Source organism: Rhinopithecus bieti, unplaced genomic scaffold (genome assembly GCF_001698545.2).
Source record: "Rhinopithecus bieti isolate Rb0 unplaced genomic scaffold, ASM169854v2 scaffold_39870, whole genome shotgun sequence".
Taxonomy (NCBI): Eukaryota; Metazoa; Chordata; class Mammalia; order Primates; family Cercopithecidae; genus Rhinopithecus; species Rhinopithecus bieti.
Genome location: NW_016817144.1, coordinates 2,009,495 through 2,030,470, shown reverse-complemented (window position 1 = coordinate 2,030,470; position 20,976 = coordinate 2,009,495). Strand labels below are relative to the sequence as shown.

At 37.7% G+C, this 20,976-nt stretch overlaps 1 protein-coding gene across 1 annotated transcript in view; it reads right to left on the bottom strand.

Moving 5' to 3' along the window:
• CEP112 (centrosomal protein 112) overlaps nt 1–20,976 on the bottom strand; it is a 567,381-nt gene that overhangs the window by 493,481 nt on the left and 52,924 nt on the right. Inside the window, exons 5-6 of the mRNA XM_017855828.1 lie at nt 11,469–11,562; nt 8,559–8,636 (exon numbers count right to left, since the gene is read on the bottom strand). Coding sequence (XP_017711317.1) covers nt 8,559–8,636; nt 11,469–11,562 — 172 coding nt within the window. The remainder of the gene's footprint in view (nt 1–8,558; nt 8,637–11,468; nt 11,563–20,976) is intronic.

The window sequence follows — 20,976 nt, the reverse complement described above, 5'->3', positions numbered from 1 at the left end:
AAAAAAAAAAAAAAAAAAAAAAGATTTTCTCTTTGTTTCTCAGCAATTTTAGTACTGTTGCTAGGTGTGACTCTTTATATTTAAACTTGAAGTGCATTGAGCTTTTTGGATGTGCAAATTGATGCTTCTCACCAAATTAGAAATTTTGCAGCCAATTGCTCTTCAAACATATTTTCTGCTCCTTTGTCTCCTCTTGTTCTGGTACACCCATTACACATATGCTGGTGCACTTAATGGTATCCCACATTTACCTGAGGCAATGTTCATTTTTCTGCATTCTTTTTTTTCTCTTCTTTGGCCTGCATAATCTCTATCAATCTATCTTCAAGTTCACTGAATCTTCTGCCAGTTCAGATCTATTGCTGAGCCCCCATAGTGAATTTTTCACTTAGGTTATACTGTTTAACACTGTAATTTCCATCTGCTTTTTTTTTTTTTTTTTTTGGCTTTTTGTTTTTAGCAATGAGGTTCTCACCATGTTGCCCAGGCTGGAGTACAGTGGCTATTCGCAGATATGATCACAGCACACTACAGCCTCAAACTCCTGGGCTCAAGCAATCCTTCCTCCTCTGCCTCCTGAGGAGCTGGAACTATAGGTGCATGCCACTGTGCCCAGCTCTGGTTCTTTTTTATAATTTAAATCTCTTTAGGATATTCTGTATTTGATGAGATATGGTCATCACAGCTTTCTGTTTTTTGTTTTTGTTTTTGAGATGGAATCTCGCTCTGTCGTCAAGGCTGGAGTGCAGTGGTGCGATCTCGGCTATCTGCAACCTCCACTTCCCAGGTTTAACTGATCCTCCTGCCTCAGCTTCCTGAGTAGCTGGGACTACCGGTGTGCGCCACCATGCCCAGCTAACTTTTTGTATTTTTAGTAGAGATGGGGTTTCACTATGTTAGCCAGGATGGTCTTGATCTCTTGACCTTGTGATCGGCCCACCTCAGCCTCCCAAAGTGCTGGGATTACAGGCATAAGCCACCACGCCCGGCCCATCACAGCTTTCTTTACTTCTTTAAACATCGTTTCCTTTGGTTCTTTGAACACATTTATAATGGCTATTTTGAAGTCTTTGTTTGTTAAATCTGGTCTCTCGGCCCTCTCACAGGCCATTTCTGTTGCATGATTTTTCTCTGTATAAGGGCCATACGTTCCTGTTTCTTTGCATGTCTTGTAATTGTTTTTCTTGAAAACTGGACATTTTAGGTAATATCATGTAGTAACTTTGGACACTGATTCCCCTCTCCATGAGTAACTTTAGTTGTTTTCATTTGTTTATTTGATTAGTGGCTTGGCTAGACTATTTCATAAAGACTATTTCTCCCACAGTGTGAAGACTTTGGAGTCACCCCTCAGTGCATGCAGCCTTGGGCATGCACACAATCACCTGTGATGACAGTGGATTCAGCAGGACTCCTCTAACTGTTTTTTCCCCTTATCTTTTTATTAAACTGTATATCTAATGTGATATCACACCGAGCTCTTATGTCTACTAATTGCTGGCCATTTGTTCTATTATTTTCAATAATACCCTGGGTCATAAATTGCTCCATAGCCTGATTCAATTAAATTCAGGCAGAGATAGATGCTGAGGTAGTCTCTGAGAATTGTTCTGACCCCAGGAGGACTCTTCTTAGCTGTCTCTGTCCCTGGTTCTCTCTGGTGAATGTACTAGCCTGTGGTTTAGCTTATTGCTGTTAATTAGTAGGAACTACCAGACTCCCCTTATTTGTTGACCACTAAAATCTCCACTGTTTTCTAGAGCATCCTTAGGCTTGAACTTCCCCACACTGTTTCCATTAGTCCATTTCTTGGAGGAGAGCTTCTTATCTCACTGATCTTCAGACTGCCTCTCCCCCTGTGCAAAAATCTCTGAGCTACTACACTAGGCACTATGCAGAGGGAGTAGCTTTCTTGTTCCTGGTTTGCGACTCCTGGAGTGAAATCTCTATCCTATGAACAAGTTGAGGTAAAGACAATCAAGGCCACAGTATTCTTGACCTACTGTGTCTGGGGTAAAGCTTCTGCCCTATCAGTCTTGGCTGAGTGGAGGAAGACAGCCCTCTCCCCCAACCACTAAGCTTCACTCACGAGGAATTGAGCCACCTCCACTCAGGCTTCAAAGGGATAAGAAATTCGGCGGCATGCCCCTCCCAATACGATACTGTAGCCCTCGACTGGGAGCTGAGGGGAGAGAAACTTCATCTTCTTTGCCACACCCACTGGGAATGGAATTTCTGCGAAGCTGAGCTTGAGGAGGAACAGGGGAAAAGTGAAAGCAAGTCATGGTTCACGTGCCAAAAACTCTTGCTGTTCTTACCAAGCTATAGTTGATTTTCTTGAATAAATGTCTTCATTTGCTCTACGCCTTTAGGACAATTTCCAGAGACTTTTAATTACCAGTTACCAATGATGCTTGTTTTGCTATGGAGCACATCTGTGGAGCTCCTCCTGCTACCATTCTAGAAATAGAACCCCCCTCTTCTTTTCTAAAATAACTATTTCATGCTGTACATTTCCCAATGAAACCTACTTTGGCTACATCTCACACATTTAGATATGTTGTGTTGTCATTTAAAATATTTTCTCATTTCCCTTAAGATTTTTTCTTTTACCCCTGGATTATTCAGAAGTGTGTTAATTTCTAAATCTTTGTGGATTTCCCAAATAATTTGTTGCCAATCTCTAGTTTAATTCTCTATGATCTGAAAAATTATCATCTTAATCATTATAATTATATTGTGAGGTTCTGAAAAATGGTGATGCTTGTTTGTTTGTCTCAGGGGACAATCAACTGCATTCAGATCAGTCTGCAAATTCCATCTCTCCTTCTATGGACAGAAGCTCTGGTGTCAGTTCCAAGTTTGAAGTCTTTACTATGTCATTTGAGTCTGCCCCTCACATGTACCACTTGGGGTGGTCTGGGACTAGGGCAATAGTTTATATCATAATTCAGTTCTCTAAGACTTCTATGAGACTATGATTTGGGGGGTGTGTTCCACATGTGTCCACCTTGGAGAAAGACTGGAACTTGTATTGGTTCATGCACAGAACTAGCAATCCCCTTCTCCCACTCTTTCCAGTCCTGGATTTCCCTGCATACCTCTCTGGCTCTGACAGCTTCTTTCTCAGTCCCACTGGCCAAAATGATGAGGTTCCTTCAAACTCTGAAGGAACCTCACTGCACTATTGCACAGTTCCATGTGACTAGGCCCACTCTCAGAGCAAAGTATAATAGCAAGCGAAAAGACATAGGAAAAAAATAGTATATAAAATGTTCCTCCCAATTCTTTGCATGAACAGAGGTTTCTTTAATCTGTTGATCTATCCAAACAGATGGGCACTAACTGCTGCCCTTAGACCACAATAGCATAGTTTTTCCACTGGGGCTGGTGTAGAGGCAGGGCCAGGAAATTTAAAAAAAAAAAAAAAAAATCCCCTCACATTCTTCCATTCTCCCACTTCTCTGGCCAAAAAGATGGACTGCTCTGTAAGTTTCTGCCATCCACGCCTGCTACACAATCCCTCAGTTTGGCCCACCATGGAGTCAAAGTTGGGAGTTAAGGAAGAAAAAAACACAAACAGAAAACCAGGAAACTTCCTGCCACTGTATCACTGATTCTTCATAGTCCAACTTCCCTCTCAATCGGCCTGTTATTATGGACTTTTCAGAGTCCCCAGGTGGTTTGCTTTCTGTATTTTGTCCAGAATTCTTGGTTTTGGGAGAACCTGGCTGTAATAGATTTACTCGTGGCCAGAAGTTTACATTCACTTTTAAAAGAAATAAATGTCAACTTCTCAAATAAAACTCTGAATACAGTTACACTCCCCAAATGCAAGCTTTGGGGAAAATGTTATAAATACTGTTATGGCTTTGTTTTTTATGAATAATAAATACTTAATATTCTTAAAAAACACTTAAAATGTTAAGAAAATAAGCGCTTATATTTTACCATGTGGAATTAGCAGTTACCATTTTGAGTAGATACTTCCAGATATTTTTATACTCTAGAGAAAGACAAAGAGAATTTGTCTTAAGTATTAATTTTTTATGTAAACCACTCTCATAACTCTTCTTCATTCGGGTAACTTTGTCCTAGTCTCAAAATCTGACACTTTCACTCATTTGTGGAAAACTACAGCTGAATGAGAAGCCTAAAATCTCGGAATGTTCAGCTCAGTTTCTCTCCAAGACCATTGTGTAGTATGAAATGGACAGGAGTCAGGCATGGTGGTGTGCACCACCAGCTACTCAAGAGGCTGAGGCAAGAGGATCACTTGAATCCATGAGTTCAAGGCTGCAGTGAGCTATGGTCTTGCCACTGCACTTTAGCCTGGGTGACACAGCAAGACCCTGTCTCAAAAGAAAAGAAAAAAAAAAAGAAAAGAAAAGGAGAAAAAAGAAAAGAAAAGGGGCAGGTTTCTAACCTACATGAAAAAAAAAAAAAAAAAACATGAAACTGCCTAAAATAAAACTAGATAAGACAGCTGAAATTACATGCTTACTTAATGAGAACTGTCCCAACTATTCATACCACAAAGTACCCCGTTAATGAACACAACATATTTCCCCTCTCTGTACCTTAAGTAAATTACAATAAAGACCCATGAAGAAGAGGAAAAGAAAAAAAGAAGAGAAAAAAAAGAGAAGAGAAAGGAGAAAAAGGAAAAAATAACAAAGACTACAAATCTATGTATAATTAGAATTGCAAAGAAAATATTACCAATTCAATTACCACACAAGAGTAACAATAACATAATTTTCTTAGGATAAAAGTTGGTCTTTCTATGTATGGTCATTTTTCTTTTAAACCATCAGTCAGCAATGACCATGATTTTTAGTGATCCAATTTAAAAGCTTCATTCAATGGCAGGTTTCAATTGTGTCAGCAAGCTAATGTTTCCCATCCATTTCTATACCTATAAAGCAGAAAAAGGGATTTAAATTCAAAGGGAACTTGTTTCATGATTGTGATTTTCATTGAATGTTAATATTATATGCCTCACTTATCAAAGAAAATTCACAAGCACATTCTAGAAACCAGAATGAACATACTTAGGACTTTTTCCTGCTACCTTAAAACTACAGCACTTTAAAAAGGAAACTACAAATAATCCCTAGTCAACATCAAAAATTTCCAATATTCCTGACATAGATCTTAAGATATTATATTAATCACAAAATAAATAATAGAATCTAAAACTTGAAAAACCAAATAAGACATATTTTTTAAAGTTTTCTTTTCAAATGGGTACACACAGAGTGTTTCACAATGATCCATGAGTCACTAAAGGGAGAATGTTTCAAAGCCTCCATCCATGCAAATACTCAGATGAACTCACAAATAGCGAATACCCACAGCACAACCTTTCAGCTTGTGACTTAGAGAGTCAGACACGAAATAGGTATAAAATATATTGAGAAAGCAAGAAAGCGTCACAAAGACTAAATGTTGAAAAGGCTAAATATTAAGAAAAAATACAAGAGAAAAATATCATTGCTAGTTTTAATAAATAAATCTCTACTTGAATTATGTATTCCTAGAAAAAATACTAACACACTCCTGGGAAAATAAAGAATATATTTGGGAAAATTTTGATTTTTTAACAAAAACTAGACAATTCAAATTCTACAACATCTAATGCATCAGAATGAAGGTGCTGACAAGAACACCAATAATATAAAAAATGTATCCATAGTCCAGAGCACAAAAATTAACTCTAGCTACTAATGGATCACTCAGAGGAAGAAAGAAAAAAGCCAGTCACACATTCTCATACAAAACTAAAATCAAAGCAAAATCTAAGCTTTCTAATAAATTGGATACTTAAATTATTCTACTGTAATAAAGAGATATCACTCAGCCTGATTAATGCCTATATGGTATAAATACATAAAAATGCAAGACTTTTATATTTTACACTGTTATTGTATTCTTTGAACAATAAAAATGTGAAACAAAACCCTAGACAGACCTACTTCTAAGGTATTACCTCACAATATCTTAAATGTTATATTTTAATTTTATTATACCAAGAAAGATTTAATTCTCAGAACAGTTAAACAACCGTGAAAAGTACTCTATGTGCTAAGTAATGTATATCATGGTTCAAGTGGCTAAGGGAAAAGGCGAGTTTAAAAGGATAGCTCCAGAATTTTCTTTCCACTTTGATGTTGCTCTCTGGCAAAAGGAATTTGTCTTTCTGAAGGATTTCCTGTGCTCTTCTCCCACACTGGTAACAGGACTTCCCTCCAATGGCAACTTCCCCTGCACCTTAAAACATGAAAACGTTTTTCTTTTGATTTATCATCCTCCTTTCATCAATTCTACTTCTCTCTTTCTCTAGAAAACTCCCAAAATTAATAGGAGGTCCACATTACTTTAATTTCCTATCCATTTCCCAACCTTCTAACTGTGCCCATTCCATGAGCCAGACATCCTCCCTCACTCTGCTCCCCACTCAGACCTCCTGACTCTCCGAGCTCTCCAAAGACTACAGCTGTTCTAGTTTCTGGGCGCAGCTGCCTTCTCAAACAGTGTGACTCCAACATATAACTCCAGCTCTTTACTCCCAAGAAACTCTAGGCCTTGAACTACCCCATTTAACCTTACCAGTTTTCAACTCCACTATCTAAATTAAAACGTTTAAAATGGGTCCGCCCCCATCTGACAGTCAATTAACTGACAAAAGGCCAACATTTCCATTTCTCAGAACCAAGCCTTTAGATGCCCTTCAGTTCAGTCTTTCGATCAGTCACTTAGCACATTTTACTCTCTCAAAAGTTTTTCCTTTTTACCTTTCCCTCCTCCCAGCAATCATACTAACATGGAGTCCACTATAAAGACCTAAAACGGCCAGGCGCAGTGGCTCATGCTTGTAATCCCAGTACTCTGGGAGGCCGAGGTGGGCAGATCACCTGAGGGTCAGGAGTTCGAGACCAGCCTGACCAACATGGTGAAATCCCCGTCTCTACTAAAAATATAAAAATTAGCCAGGCATGGTGGCACGCACCTGTAATCCCAGCTACTTGGGAGGCTGAGGCAGGAGGATTGCTTGAACCTGGGAGGCAGAGGTTGCAGTAAGCCACAATAGCACCACTGCACTCCAGCTTGTGCAACACAGGAAGACTCTGTCTCAAAAAAAAAAAAAAGAAAAGAAAGAAAGAAAGAAAAGAAAAAAAAGACCTAAAGGATAATCAGGACCTTTTCTCCATTTCTACTCATATCCAATAGAACTTTCATAATCCCACTAAGTCAATTTCCCTAAAGCACTGCTTTCATTAAAGACTCTTATTAGTAGAAAGGTTTTAAGTTTTTTGAAATAACAATCCCTAATGTCAGTGAATAGGTGGAAAATGGACAACTGATATACTGCTGGTGAAGAAAATGGACAACTGATACTGCTGGTTGAAATTGGTACAAACCTTGTACCAAAAGATGTACCAAAGATGTAATGTAAGCTAAGAAAGTAACTAAATATGTATAAAAAGATTCTTACAAGGAATTTTACTGCAAAATTACTTGTGTTAAACAAACTGGGAGCAACTCAGATGTCCAAAATAGCAGAACACTTAAAAGCTTATGGAATATCCATCCAAAAGAAAAATAAATGCTACCATTCACAGTCTTTTAGAGTTCTTACAAACTCATGTAAAATGTTAAATTGCATATAAGATAGTATTTATAATAAATTTTATTGAATCTTATAAAAACACACAGAAAAAAAGGGAGGAAAAGATATGTTATATAACAAAATGTTAACACAGGTCTCTGTTGATTTTATTCCTCTGATTTTCTATATTTTCAAACTACAAATTATTTTGTAATAAAACATATTCTAAAATCATTTTAAGCACTTTTTGTTGTTTCCTAAAAGCATTTAAACAGTTAGCATATATGTAAAGTGAAATGAGAAAAAAAAAGCCAGGGCTCAATATTGCCTAAAATTTAAAAGCTAAACTTCTCAATTTAGCATTCAAAGCTCCAATGTAATGCAGCCTGACACAGTGCTCACAGATTCCATACATAAATTCTAAACAACCAATCACGACAGTTCACTTACCCCACCACGTCGCTCTTAGTGCCTATTTCTGCCACCAATTCCCACCTCTCTACCTCTCCAAATACTTTCTTGACCCACAGCCTCTATAAACTGCTGTCCATAACAGCTGCTCATCCATGAGGTCCCCTTGAGTGTTTTTAACCCAAATGGCTGTGTTGCTTCAAGTTCTCCCTTCCCTCCCCTCCACTTTGGGCGACTCACATAACTCATCTTGGTATTCTACCATATACTATCTTAAATTATTATTGTTACTTAACTATTTTATATCTCTTATTTCACACATAAGAAAGTTAGCTTGTTGGGGACAGGGACTATTTTATGTTTGTTCAGAATGTTATTTATTTCTTATACTTAAGCCCTTCTCAAGGCCACACAGTAACAAATGTCTAACATCCAACATTCACTGAATAAAATCAAATTAGTTCAGATATTATTATCCACATACAATATGACTTTGACACATCTATAGATACATAAAGCAAATACTTTTTTTTACCCCAAGATTCCAACTATTAAGGCGAGCTTCAATGTCACTATCATCCAAAGAAACAGGAGATTTTTTCGAATAAACTTCCTGAAATACAAAAGGGAAAAAGGAAGAGGAGAGGGAGGAAAGAAGGAAGAAATAAAAGAGGAAAAGATGAAAGAGATAAAAGAGGAAAAGATAGAAGAGATAAAAGGGGAAATAAAGAGGAAGGACAGGAAAGAAGGGAGGAAGGAAAGAAGGAAGAAAGGAAGGGAGGAAAGAAGGGAAAGCAGGGAAAGGGAAGGAGGAAAAGAAAAGAAAGAGGGGGGAAGGGAGAGAGAAAAAAAGGACAAAATATATGTCATTCAGTGCCATGAAAGTTTTGTGTGCTTGTCTGGTAATGCTGTATTGCCCTCAGAGGAAAGGATTGGGTTACAACTGAACTAGGGTTCTCAGTTCTAAATAATGACTAGTACAGCAGCTTAGGGCTATGAGCTGCCTTAATAATATATTCACACCATAACTAGATTTCAAAAGTAAAAAATTAAAAAATTAACCCAGGCTCTTCTCTTTAAGTTCTTTTACAAAAAGTTTTGATTGTGGTATACCACAGTAGCTTTAAAGTGTGTTGTGGGGGGCAGGGGCGACATGAAAAGATGAATTATTCTCAAAAAAATTAGTTAACAGGAAGTTTTGTGCTGATGTCCAAGAAGCTCTTTGTTCTTAAATTAATTCTCACTCATACACTGAATATAAATAATCTTTGGACTCACATCATAAAAACACAATTATGGCCGGGTGTGGTGGCTCACGCCTGTAGTCCCAAGACTTTGGGAAGCCGAGGTAGGCAGATCACAAGGTCAGGAGATCGAGACCATCCTGGCTAACACGGTGAAACCCCATCTTTACTAAAAACACAAAAAATTAGCCAGACGTGGTGGCGGGCGCCTATAGTCCCAGCTACTCGGGAGGCTGGGACAGGAGAATGGCGTGAACCCAGGAGGCAGAGCTTGCAGTGAGCCAAGATCACGCCACTGCACTCCAGCCTAGGCGACAGAGCGAGACTCCATCTCAAAAAAAAGAACAAAAACAAAAAAACACAATTATGGTGATTCTCTACTTTTTAAAACATAACAATTCCATGCTTTTTTTCCCTCCTGTATAATTTCTGTATTACAATTTATCAGCCCAGATTAAAACTATAATGAACTAGAGACAACCTAAGAACTGTGCCCAGAAATTGACTATGACCAGAAAACCCTAAAAACTTAGAAAGGTAAGTCTGTGAAAGAGAATGGCTAGTTTCCAGCCCAGAAAGAATATTTGAAATTAGATTTGTTGATACAGCATTCTCATGCTTTTAGAAAGCTTAATTGCTAACAAATGTACCTATTTCTATATATGGTCATTTAAATTAATATGAAGTAATTTTTTTAAATGCACTAAAATGTTCTTCATATTTTACTGAGTTTCTACATTTCTTTTCAATAAAATATTGCATTATTATTATTTATAAAACTATATTAAAATTCATTATCACTTCTACTAGTGGTCCTCTGCTTTTGGTATGCTTTTTCATGAACAAGAATTTCTTAAATAAGAAAATGTGGCCGGGCGCAGTGGCTCAAGCCTGTAATCCCAGCACTTTGGGAGGCCGAGACGGGTGGATCACGAGGTCAGGAGATCGAGACCATCCTGGCTAACACAGTGAAACCTTGTGTCTACTAAAAATACAAAAAAAAACTAGCCAGGTGAGGTGGCGGGCGCCTGTAGTCCCAGCTACTCGGGAGGCTGAGGCAGGAGAATGGCGTGAACCCAGGAGGCAGAGCTTGCAGTGAGCTGAGATCCGGCCACTGTACTCCAGCCCGGGCGACAGAACCAGACTCTGTCTCAAAAAAAAAAAAAAAAAAAAAAAAAAGAAAATGTACCTGCCTTGCTTATTCTGAGTAAATATAATGATTGTAGTTTATCACTACTGAAAATGTGCTGCCCTTTATATTTTTTAATTCCAAATTATCATTGGATACAATGCAATGAGTTATGTTTATAGTGCCATGTGCTAAAACAGTCATGTGTTATACATGCTTTCTCTTGTAACGAAAAGTCATGTAGCTCAAGACAGCCAGAGTTAGGCAATAAGACTGGAATAAGCAGGCACAGTGTTTCTCTTTTCAAAGCTAACTGGGGCCGGGTGCAGTGGCTCAGGCCTGTAATCCCAACACTTTGGGAGACTGAGGCAGGCAGAAGGATCACTTGAGGTCAGGAGTTTAATACCACCCTGGCCAACATGGTGAAACCCTGTCTCTACTAAATATACAAAAATTAGCCAGGCTTGGTGGCGCATGTCTGTAGTCTCAGCTACTTGGGAGGCTGAGGCAGGAGAATAGCTTGAACCTGGAAGGCGGAGGTTGCAGTGAGCCAAGATTGCACCACTGCACTCCAGCCTGGGCAACAGTGAGACTCCAACTCAAAAAAAAAAAAGCTAACTGGAGTGCTCATTAGCACCTTGTCCAAACCAAATCTATGTTGAATAAATAGATGCAAGACAGTCTTATTTCAAGATATACACAGTTTACCTTCATTAGAAAAGCAGTGTTCCCTACTTCACTACAATACCAATTTCTTCTTAATTTTATGATCACCGGGTATATAATCATTTCCATATATATTCTGAACAAAGGGAAAATGTTATTCTTTGTTACACAGGAGAAACAACAGACTGATGAATATAACACTTCAGAATCATTGAGGAAGTAGAAGGGATACTACGGTATATACCCAACACTCCACTTTCTTTGACATCAGGATGTTCACCAGAATCATCCAACTTTATTCCGTTTTGAAACCAATCATTGGCACTTCAACAAGTGAAATTAAAACTTTGTTCAGCTATTTTAAAGCAACAAGCAAAAACCAAACAAAAGTAAAATCTAATCTTACACAAATCTTTGGGGTAATATTTTGTCCATCTTCTCTGTGAGTTGGACTCATAGAATGTGACCTCATTCGGAGCTTCCCAGTGTACTGTTCCCTGCTAAGAGACCAAAATAATCAAATCACAATTTGGAGAATTCAGAGGACACAGAGTATTAGAATCTAGGATTACCATTTTTTTTTCCCTTGGAAATGAGATGATAGTTTGTATTAACAATGATGTTCCATAGCTGGGCATGGTGGTGAGCACTTGTAATCCCAGCTACTTGGGAAGCTGAGGCAAGGAGAATCGCTTGAGCCTGGGAGGCACAGGTTGCAGTGAGTTGAGATTGTGCCACTGCACTCCAGCCTGGGAGACAGTGCGAGACTCCATCTCAAACAACAACAACAACAACAACAACAACGACACAAAAAAAGATGTTCCACATGAAAAAAAAAAAAAGAAATACAAATAATAACCTTTTTATGTATCATATTTCACTTCATTTAAATTATAAGAGGTTACATAAATGCCACAGACTTGCTTATGCAAATGCTGTTTTTAAGTCAGACTAAAATAAATCACCTGCATTTAAATCTTTTCTCCTCCTTTCCCCTTTTCCCAAGTGTAAAAAGAGAGAAAATGAAGCATATATTCTATCAGAAGAACATTGTTTCAGGGTCAGTAAACTTGGTTGGATTCATGTTCCACATCAACATGAAGCCTTACAATATATAAAATAACAAAATCTTCACGTAAAGTTTCAATTAATTTGAAAGCATGTCAGAAACCACACGTATATCAAAGTCTTCTATTTAAAAACACACCCTGTTAATTTAGGTAAAATGTGAAATGCAGGGTAAGTAGGAAACGAGTTTAAATGGACTTCATCAGAAAGACTTCTCTCATATAAATATCATATAAAATACATTCTTAAATAGCCTCCTTTAGCCAGGAGTCTCTCTTATATGATTTTATTCAAACCACTTCAATGAAAGTTCCATAATTATGAACACCTATTCTCTGAACAACGGCTTCAAGATATATGAAATGGAAAATAACCATTATACAATAGATTAAAGTCACTAACATTCAACCACAAACCATATCAGGATTTCCTCACAAACTGTGACCTACACTAAGTATTTCCAAAAGACAGAATGCTAATTCAAAAGACAATGTTAAAATGAATGTATTTTGTAATTAAAGCTGATAGAGTAACATTCCTTAGACTAGTGAATAAGTAAATGTAAAATGGCTGAAAAGGCTGTTTTAAAGAGAGCTGTTTATTTTTTACCCCTATTCAGTATCACAAACATCCAAATAGTTAAAAGCAAATGAGAAAAATGGGCAAAGTTAATATTTTGAGTATAATTTTACCAGTCAAGGTGCATCAGCTGATATAAGCATTTAAAACTCTATGAGGAGAGGTAACCTGATATGTCATACTAAGCAGTGGCCTATTCTTCTTTAAGAATAGATTAAATAATCATAAAAGATCTATACTTAAAATTGAAAATGCTTAAATATTAAAATTCTTCTCATAAAAAATACTAATTTAAAAAGGAGCCTGAAATATTTATCTCTTTATTGCACAGGGTTGCATACATAAAACAACACACCCTCTTAATTCACTTGTAGCTGTCCTTCTGTACCAACCTCTTTACCCTCACGATAAATTTTCAAAAATGTTATTGGGGCCATGCTCTAACCTGTCATATATTTTCAATCAACTACAATATGACTTGCATTCATCCCAAAAGTGCTACAAGTAAGGTCATCAACAGTCTCCTAGACACTCAAGCAACTGAGTCATAACCTGTCCTTAATTTAGGTGATCTCACTACAACATTAGAGACAGTAGTTTAAAGAAGCTGCATTCAATGGCTCCATAAAACCCTTCTTCTGGCCAGATGCAGTAGCTTACACCTAATCCCAGCACTCTGGGAGGCCAAGGTGGGCCTATTGCTTAAGCTCAGGAGTTTGGCACCAGCCTGGGCAATATGCGAAAAAAAGTAGTCAGTCGGGCTTGGTGGTGCATGCCTGTGGTCCCAGCTACTTGGGATGCTGAGGTAGGAGGATCATTTGAGGCCAGTAGGAGATTGAGGCTACAGTGAGCTGTGATTGTTCCACTGCACTACAGGCTGGGTGACAGAGTGAGACCCTGTCTAAAAACAAATGAACAAACAAAAACCATTTTTCCGTGGTTCTCATCCTATCATTCAGAGATCTCCTTCACAGTAACCTTCACTAGCTTTCTTTGCCCAACCCATACACGCTATGATCCCAAAGTTCTGTGTCTAAACTAATTTATTTTCATTTTACAAGCTTTCTCTGGATGATCCAATGTATTAATTTTTCAAATAATAAGAAGTTTTGCTTACAAAATCTATATCTGTAGTCCAAATTGCTCTCTTGGCCTCCAAACCCATTACAAATACAAATTGAATAGCCCTGCTTCCAATTAAACATGTCCATTATTATTAACTAAACTTATTATGTTACCCCTAATACGTGCTCCAATGAAGGCCAAGTAATGGAGACGTCATTGCAGAAGCCAGCTTCTTGTGAAGGCATTTAAGCCCACTGAAGGAGGTCAGTATTTGTTAAAATCTGGCTGGCACAAGAAAAACAGGACATTAGGTACAGAAATTTCATTTTCTGCCATGAGACTGTCTCCAGCTGGAAACAACTTAAACTCTAAGTAAGTACAAAGGCTGAAATTCAGTGATGGCGCTGGTGGTCGGGGTGAACAGCAAAACAGAAAGTAGGAGAAAAGTTCAACCCTAAAAGCGTTTTTACGAATAACAGGTGCCACATGCCACACAGAATAGCAAGTCCTGGTGCTTATAAGGACAGCCTACAATTGATACAGGGGACCTGATCACAGTGAGCTCATAATATGGTACTTGTGCCAAGCAGAAAAGGGGTACTGTGCCTCAATTAATTTCAGGATGCCAAAACCAACATGGAAAGAAAAAATTCAATACATTTGTAACATTCCCTGACATGCCCTTTACTACTCTTAAGCCGTAAAACTAGGCAAATATAAATTTTCCCTTTCACTTTTTCCTAATGAGAAAATATTTCAACAGGAATTCACAAACACTCTCTAAGTATCAACGCTGATTCTTAATACTAGAAAAATATAAACTTATCCCTGTACATATAAAGAAATAAGGAATGATATTATACGTATAAAGATATAAAGGCTAAAGGAAGACCAATCAAATGTCCTCCTGTAAAAGAAAATTACTTTACGGGGTGATGTCAGCAAGACTCTCCTTCTCTCAATGGACACATAAATTCAACAACAATACATGGACCAAAATTCCCGTTGTGAGACATCCAGAGACCAGATGAGAGGCTCCTGTACCCCAGGCAAGCATGAAACCAACCACACTGAAGCCAGTAAGAAAATTTGTGGAATCCTCCTGTGCCATAAGCAAGGTTACTTAAGGGACTTGTTGCTGTCTTGCCTCAATCTTAGCTCTGAAAGGAAAGGGTCCCATGTTGGGAACTGCTGAGAACAAAGCCTCCAGTTTGGACTAGTATGCAGTAACTGACCATAGCCCCTTCCACTAGCTCAGAACTAGCAGGTGGAAGCCCCCAATCCCAGCTTCTCCTTGGGGAAGGAAAAAGTTGAAGCATCTGTCCAACACTCTGGCTTTTGGAAGGGGCTGCCTAAGGGACTGGATTCTGCAGGTACTCACAGAACTGGTATACTCTAAATGCCTGGGGACCACTGAGAACAAAGGTGGTGGTTTGGACTAATAAGCACTCACGGCCAGAGCTCCTACCCCTGGCTCACCATAACACAATTAGAAAAGCTCATGCTCCACAGCTTCTCCCTGGGGAGGGAAAGAGAAGACTAAAGCATATATCCAACATTCAGACTCTTGGGGGACTGCCCAAGGAACTTGTTTCTGTCTCATCTGTCTTGAAGCACTGGTGGGATGCAGCATAAACTGAGTGCAGAGGGGCAGCTGAAAATAAAAGAGCAAGTAATAACCAAAAAAGGATTGAGCCAGTGTGCTACTAGCTTTAGAAGGCCCATAGTACAAGACACAAAATAAGAAGGAACAAGAGATTATGATCTCCTAAAAACAGAAACCAGCAATCCCACTACTTAGAAATTTACACACAGAAGTCCAGAGAAGACATATCCACAGAAAAAGTTTCTGAGGACCCCAGAATCTCTACTCAGGCCAATTCTTGAAGGTTTGCCCCTGTACAAAGCCAGTCCATAAAGACTGGGAGAAGTGGCTATTTTTCAAATATATACACATTAATAAAAAGGGTCAAGGAAAATAAAAATGGCCCAAAGAAAGGAACAAAATAAATCTCCAGAAACCAACCCTAAAAAAATGAAGGTAAATGGATTAGCTGATAAGAATTAAAAATAACCATAATCAAAATTTCAATAAGCTTAGGATAAATTATACATAAACAAAATGAGTATTTTCACAAACAAAATATTTTAAAGAGAAAATCTGAGGGCTGAAGAATACAATAACTTGAACTAAAAACTTATCTAGAGGGGCTCAACGGCAGCCTTGATCAAATACAAGAAAGAATCAGTAAACTCAAAGACAGGACATTTGAAATTATACATTCCACAGAGCAAAAATATTTTTTAAAAGACTGAAGAAAACATAAGAAACTTATGAGATACTATCAAGTAGGCCAATTTACATATTACTAAAGTCAGAGAAAGAGAAGAGAGAGAAAAGCAGTAAGCTTATTTAAAGAACTAATCTGAGGAGAAAAATGGACATCCAGATTTATGAAGCTCAAAGAATCCCAAGTAGGTTGAATGTAAAGAGATCTACACCAGGACACATTATCATCAAATTGTCAAATGTCAAAGAGAAAGAAAGAATTTTGAAATCAAAGAGAGAAAAGCAACTCATTACATACAAAGGAGACTCATAAAACTGGCAAAGGATTTTTCAACAGAAACTTCATAGGCCAGGAGAGAATGGGATGATATATTCAAAGTAATGAAAGAGAAAAACTGCCAGTCAAGGATATTATTATATAGCATGCAAGTCTGTCCTTTAAAAATGAAAGAGCGATATGGCCCCAGACAAACAAAAGTTGAAGGAGTTCATCACCACTACACTTGACTTCAAAGAAATTCTAAAGGGGCTTCTTCAAGTTGAAATGAAAGGACACTAGTTAGTAGCATGAAAACACATGAAAATATGAAACTCGCTGATAAAAGAATTATACATAAAATACAGATTACTCTATTGATGTAATAGTGGTTCATAATCATTTTAAACTTTAATATAAAAATTAAAAGATGAAAGTCTTAAAATAACTATAACTGTTACCGAAACACCAGGGGTCCAGTCTAGGTCCCATTGCTCACTGCATAGAAAGCCAATCAATGAGACAATGAGTATTGCTAGGGAAGAGGGCTTTATTTGGGCACTGCAGCCAAGGAGATGGGAGATCAGTATCAAATCCATCTCCTCACCCAACTAAAATTAGTTTATATAGCAGGGAAGAAATATAAGTACATGTGGGAAAACAGGAATTAGGCAGTGGTAAGGAAGAGGAGTTCATCAACAGGAAGCAGGTGGCTGGTTAGGCAATCATGATAGGTGAGGGGTCTGGCATAACGTTGTCTAGATGCCGTGATCTGGTAAGTTTCAGTTCCTTGATACTATCTGCGATAACTGATGGTTGGTTTCCAGAGAAAGGAACTCAATTAAGACAAACGTTAACTTTCTCGAGTGTTAAGACTGGGAGGGTTAATTTCTATGTTTATTCAAAAAAAAAATAAACATCCATTTTATGGGACAATTTGGATGGTTTCATATCACACAATAATTTGTTAATGAATACAGAATATTAAAAGGTGAAAATTGGGACATTAATAACATAAAGTGTGTGAGTGAGTAAAAAGTATTGAATGTTTTAATACAATCGAAGTTATCAGCTTAAAATAGGTTGTTACCACTATAAGATGATTTATGTACCCCTTATGGTAACATAAATTTTTTAAACATAGTAGGTACACAAAATATAAAGAAAAGGAATCAAAGCAAGCTACAACAACAAAAATCATCAAATCACAAAGAAACATAAGGAAGAAAGGAACAAAAGGAACTATGTAACAGTCAGAAAGCAATTAACAAAATGATGTATTAAAGTCCACAAATGTGTGAAAATTAAACAACAAATTCTCATCAACCAATGAGTCAAATAAGAAATGAAAATAAAGGAAATTAGAAAATATCTTGAGACAAATGAAAACAAAAACACAACACACCAAAATGTGCAGGATTCAGTGAAAGCAGTGCTAAGAGGAAAATTTACAACTGTAAAAGCTTACATTAAAAAAGAAAAACAACTCAAATCAACAACCTAGATGTACACCTTAAGGAACTAAAAAAAGAACAAACTAACTCAAAGCCAGCAGATTGAAGTAAATATTAATAGTAAGGATTAGGGCAGGAATAAAAGGAAAATAAAAACAATACAGAAAATGAAACTAAGAGTTGATTAATTGAAATGATCAACAAAGTTGAAAAACCTTTGGCTACATAGAATAAGAAAAAAGGAGAGAAGACTAAACAACTAAAATCAGAAATGAAAGATAAGACATTACACTCAATCTAACAGAAATAAAAAGAATGACTGGGTGCAGTGGCTCATTCCTGTAATCCCAACACTTTGGGAGGCTGAGGCAGGAGGATTGCTGGAGCCCAGGAGTACATGACCAGCCTCAGCAACATAGTGAGCCTCATTTCTACAAAAAACAAAAAATAAAAAAAATTAGCTGGATGTGGTGGCACACACCTGAGGTCCCAGCTACTTGGGAGGATAAGGTAGGATTGGTTCAGCCCAAGAAGTCAAGGCTGCAGTGAGCAGTGATTGTACCACTGTGCTCCAGCCTGGGTGACAGAGCGAGAACCTATCTCAAGAAAAAAAAAAAAAAGTATTAAAAAGAACTGTAAGAAAGTACTATGAGCAACAGTATGCCAATGTATTGGATAACCCAGATGAGATGAACAAATTACTTGAAATGCAAAACCTACCAAGATTGAATCATGAAGAACAGAAAATATGAACAGACCAATAATTAGTAAGGAAACTGAATCAGTAATTAAAAATCTCCCAACCAAGAAAAGCCCAGAACCAGATGACTTCACTGGTGAATTCCACCAAACATTTGAGAAGTAATGCCAATCCTCCTCAAACTCATTCAAAACACTGAAGAAGAGGGAATACTCCCAAATTCATTGTACAAAGCCAGCATTACCCTGATACCAAAACCAGACAAAGACACTACAATAAAGGAAAATTACAAGCCAATATACCTGAAGAACATAGATGCAAAAATCCTCAACAAAATACTAGCAAACTGAATTCCATGGCACATTAAAAGAATCATACACCGGCCGGGCGCGGTGGCTCAAGCCTGTAATCCCAGCACTTTGGGAGGCCGAGACGGGCGGATCACGAGGTCAGGAGATGGAGACCATCCTGGCTAATACGGTGAAACCCCGTCTCTACTAAAAAATACAAAAAACTAGCCGGGCGACGAGGCGGGCGCCTGTAGTCCCAGCTACTCGGGAGGCTGAGACAGGAGAATGGCGTGAACCCGGGAGGCGGAGCTTGCAGTGAGCTGAGAGCTGGCCACTGCACTCCAGCCTGGGCGGCAGAGCAAGACTCCGTCTCAAAAAAAAAAAAAAAAGAATCATACACCATAATCAAGTTGGATTTATCCCTAAGATGCCAGGATGGTACAATATATGCTAAACAATAAATGTGACACCCCACATTAACAGAATGAAGAACAGAGATTATACGATCATTTGGATCAATGCAGAAAGAGTATGACAAATTTCAACATTCTTTTATGATAAAAACGCAATAAATTAAGTACAGAAGGAATGTACATCAAAATAACAAAATGCATACACGACAAAGCCCATACCTAGCATAATACTCAGACAGCGAAAAGCTAAAAAAGCTTTTCCTCTAAGATCGAGAAAAAGGCAAGAAGGTGCACTCTCACCACCTATTAAACAGTACAGAAGTCCTAGCCAGAGTAGTCAGGCAAGAAAAAAGCATCCAAATTAGAAAGTAAAAAGGAAAATGGTTTCTATTTGCAGATGACATAATCATATATGCAGAAAACCCTAAAGACTGCATTAAAAAACTATTTAAACTAATAAATGAATTCAGTAAAATTTCAGGATACAAAATCAACATACAAAAATCAGTAGCACTTCTATACACTAACAATGAATTATCCAAAAAGAAATCAAGAGAGCAATCCTATTTACTGTTGTTTTTGCTCTTGTTGCCCAGGCTGGGGTGCAATGGTACGATCTCGGCTCACTGCAACCTCTGCCTCCTGGGTTCAAGCGATTCTCCTGCCTCCCGAGTGGCTGGGCTTACACGCACGCGAAACCACGCCTAATTTTTTTTTTTTTTTTTTGTATTTTTAGTAGAGTTGGGGTTTTAACATGTTGGTCAGGCTGGTCCCAAACTCCTGACATCAAGTGATCTGCCTACCTCAGCTTCCCAAAAATGATGGGATTACAGGCATGAGCCACTGTGGCCAGCCCTAAGTTCATTCTTGAAGGCTCTTTTCTATACAATCTTGATGGGCATTTTGAGTATTATTTCTTTACTGCTTCTCCAGTTTCTGTGTGTTTCCTCTTGGAATTCGTATTATCTCTGTATTGGGGATTTTGAATCTATATTCTTCATCTCTTACACTTTCATTGGTTATAGCCATCTTTTTATGTTTTCCTTTGTTTTCTCAGAGAATTTTTTGAGCTGGTTTTCTAATTCACTGATTTGATTTTCTACAATATTTAATCTGCCGTTTCCTGTTTCCGTTGTGATTTTCAGATTTAGTAATCATGTTTTTCAATTGTAAGCACATTTTTATGATCAGACTGTTCATCCCCGTTTCGCATATGAAACGTCTACCTGAATCACATTGAAAACAAAATTAAATAAACGTTTAGAAGCTTCCCTTTTTAAAATAGTTTTTTCTTTTATTTATTGTAGTAAAAATACACAACATAAGATCTACTTGAGATTTTAAGTGTATACCACAGTATTGTAGCTATAATCACAGTGTTGTGCAGCAGATCTCTCAAACATTTTCATCTTCTGTACCTGAAATTTTATATGCATTGAACAGCAACTCCCCATTTTCCCCTTCTGTAAGCCCCTGGCAGCTACCATTCTCCTCTCCTCTTCTAGGGGTTTGACTACTATATAGTATTTATCCTACTGTGATTGGCTATTTAACTCAGTAAAAGTCCTCCAGCTTCATCTATCTTGTCACATATGATAGCATTTCCTTTCATTAATGTTGAATAATATTCTATTATATCTATATACCATATTTTGTTAATCCCTTCATTTGTAGATGAACATATAGGTTGTTTCCACATCTTCACTATTGTGAATAATGCTGCAGTGAACACGGGAGTACAGACAGCTTTCTGATATCCTGATTTCATTTTCTTTTCTTTTCTTTTTTTTTTTTTGAGA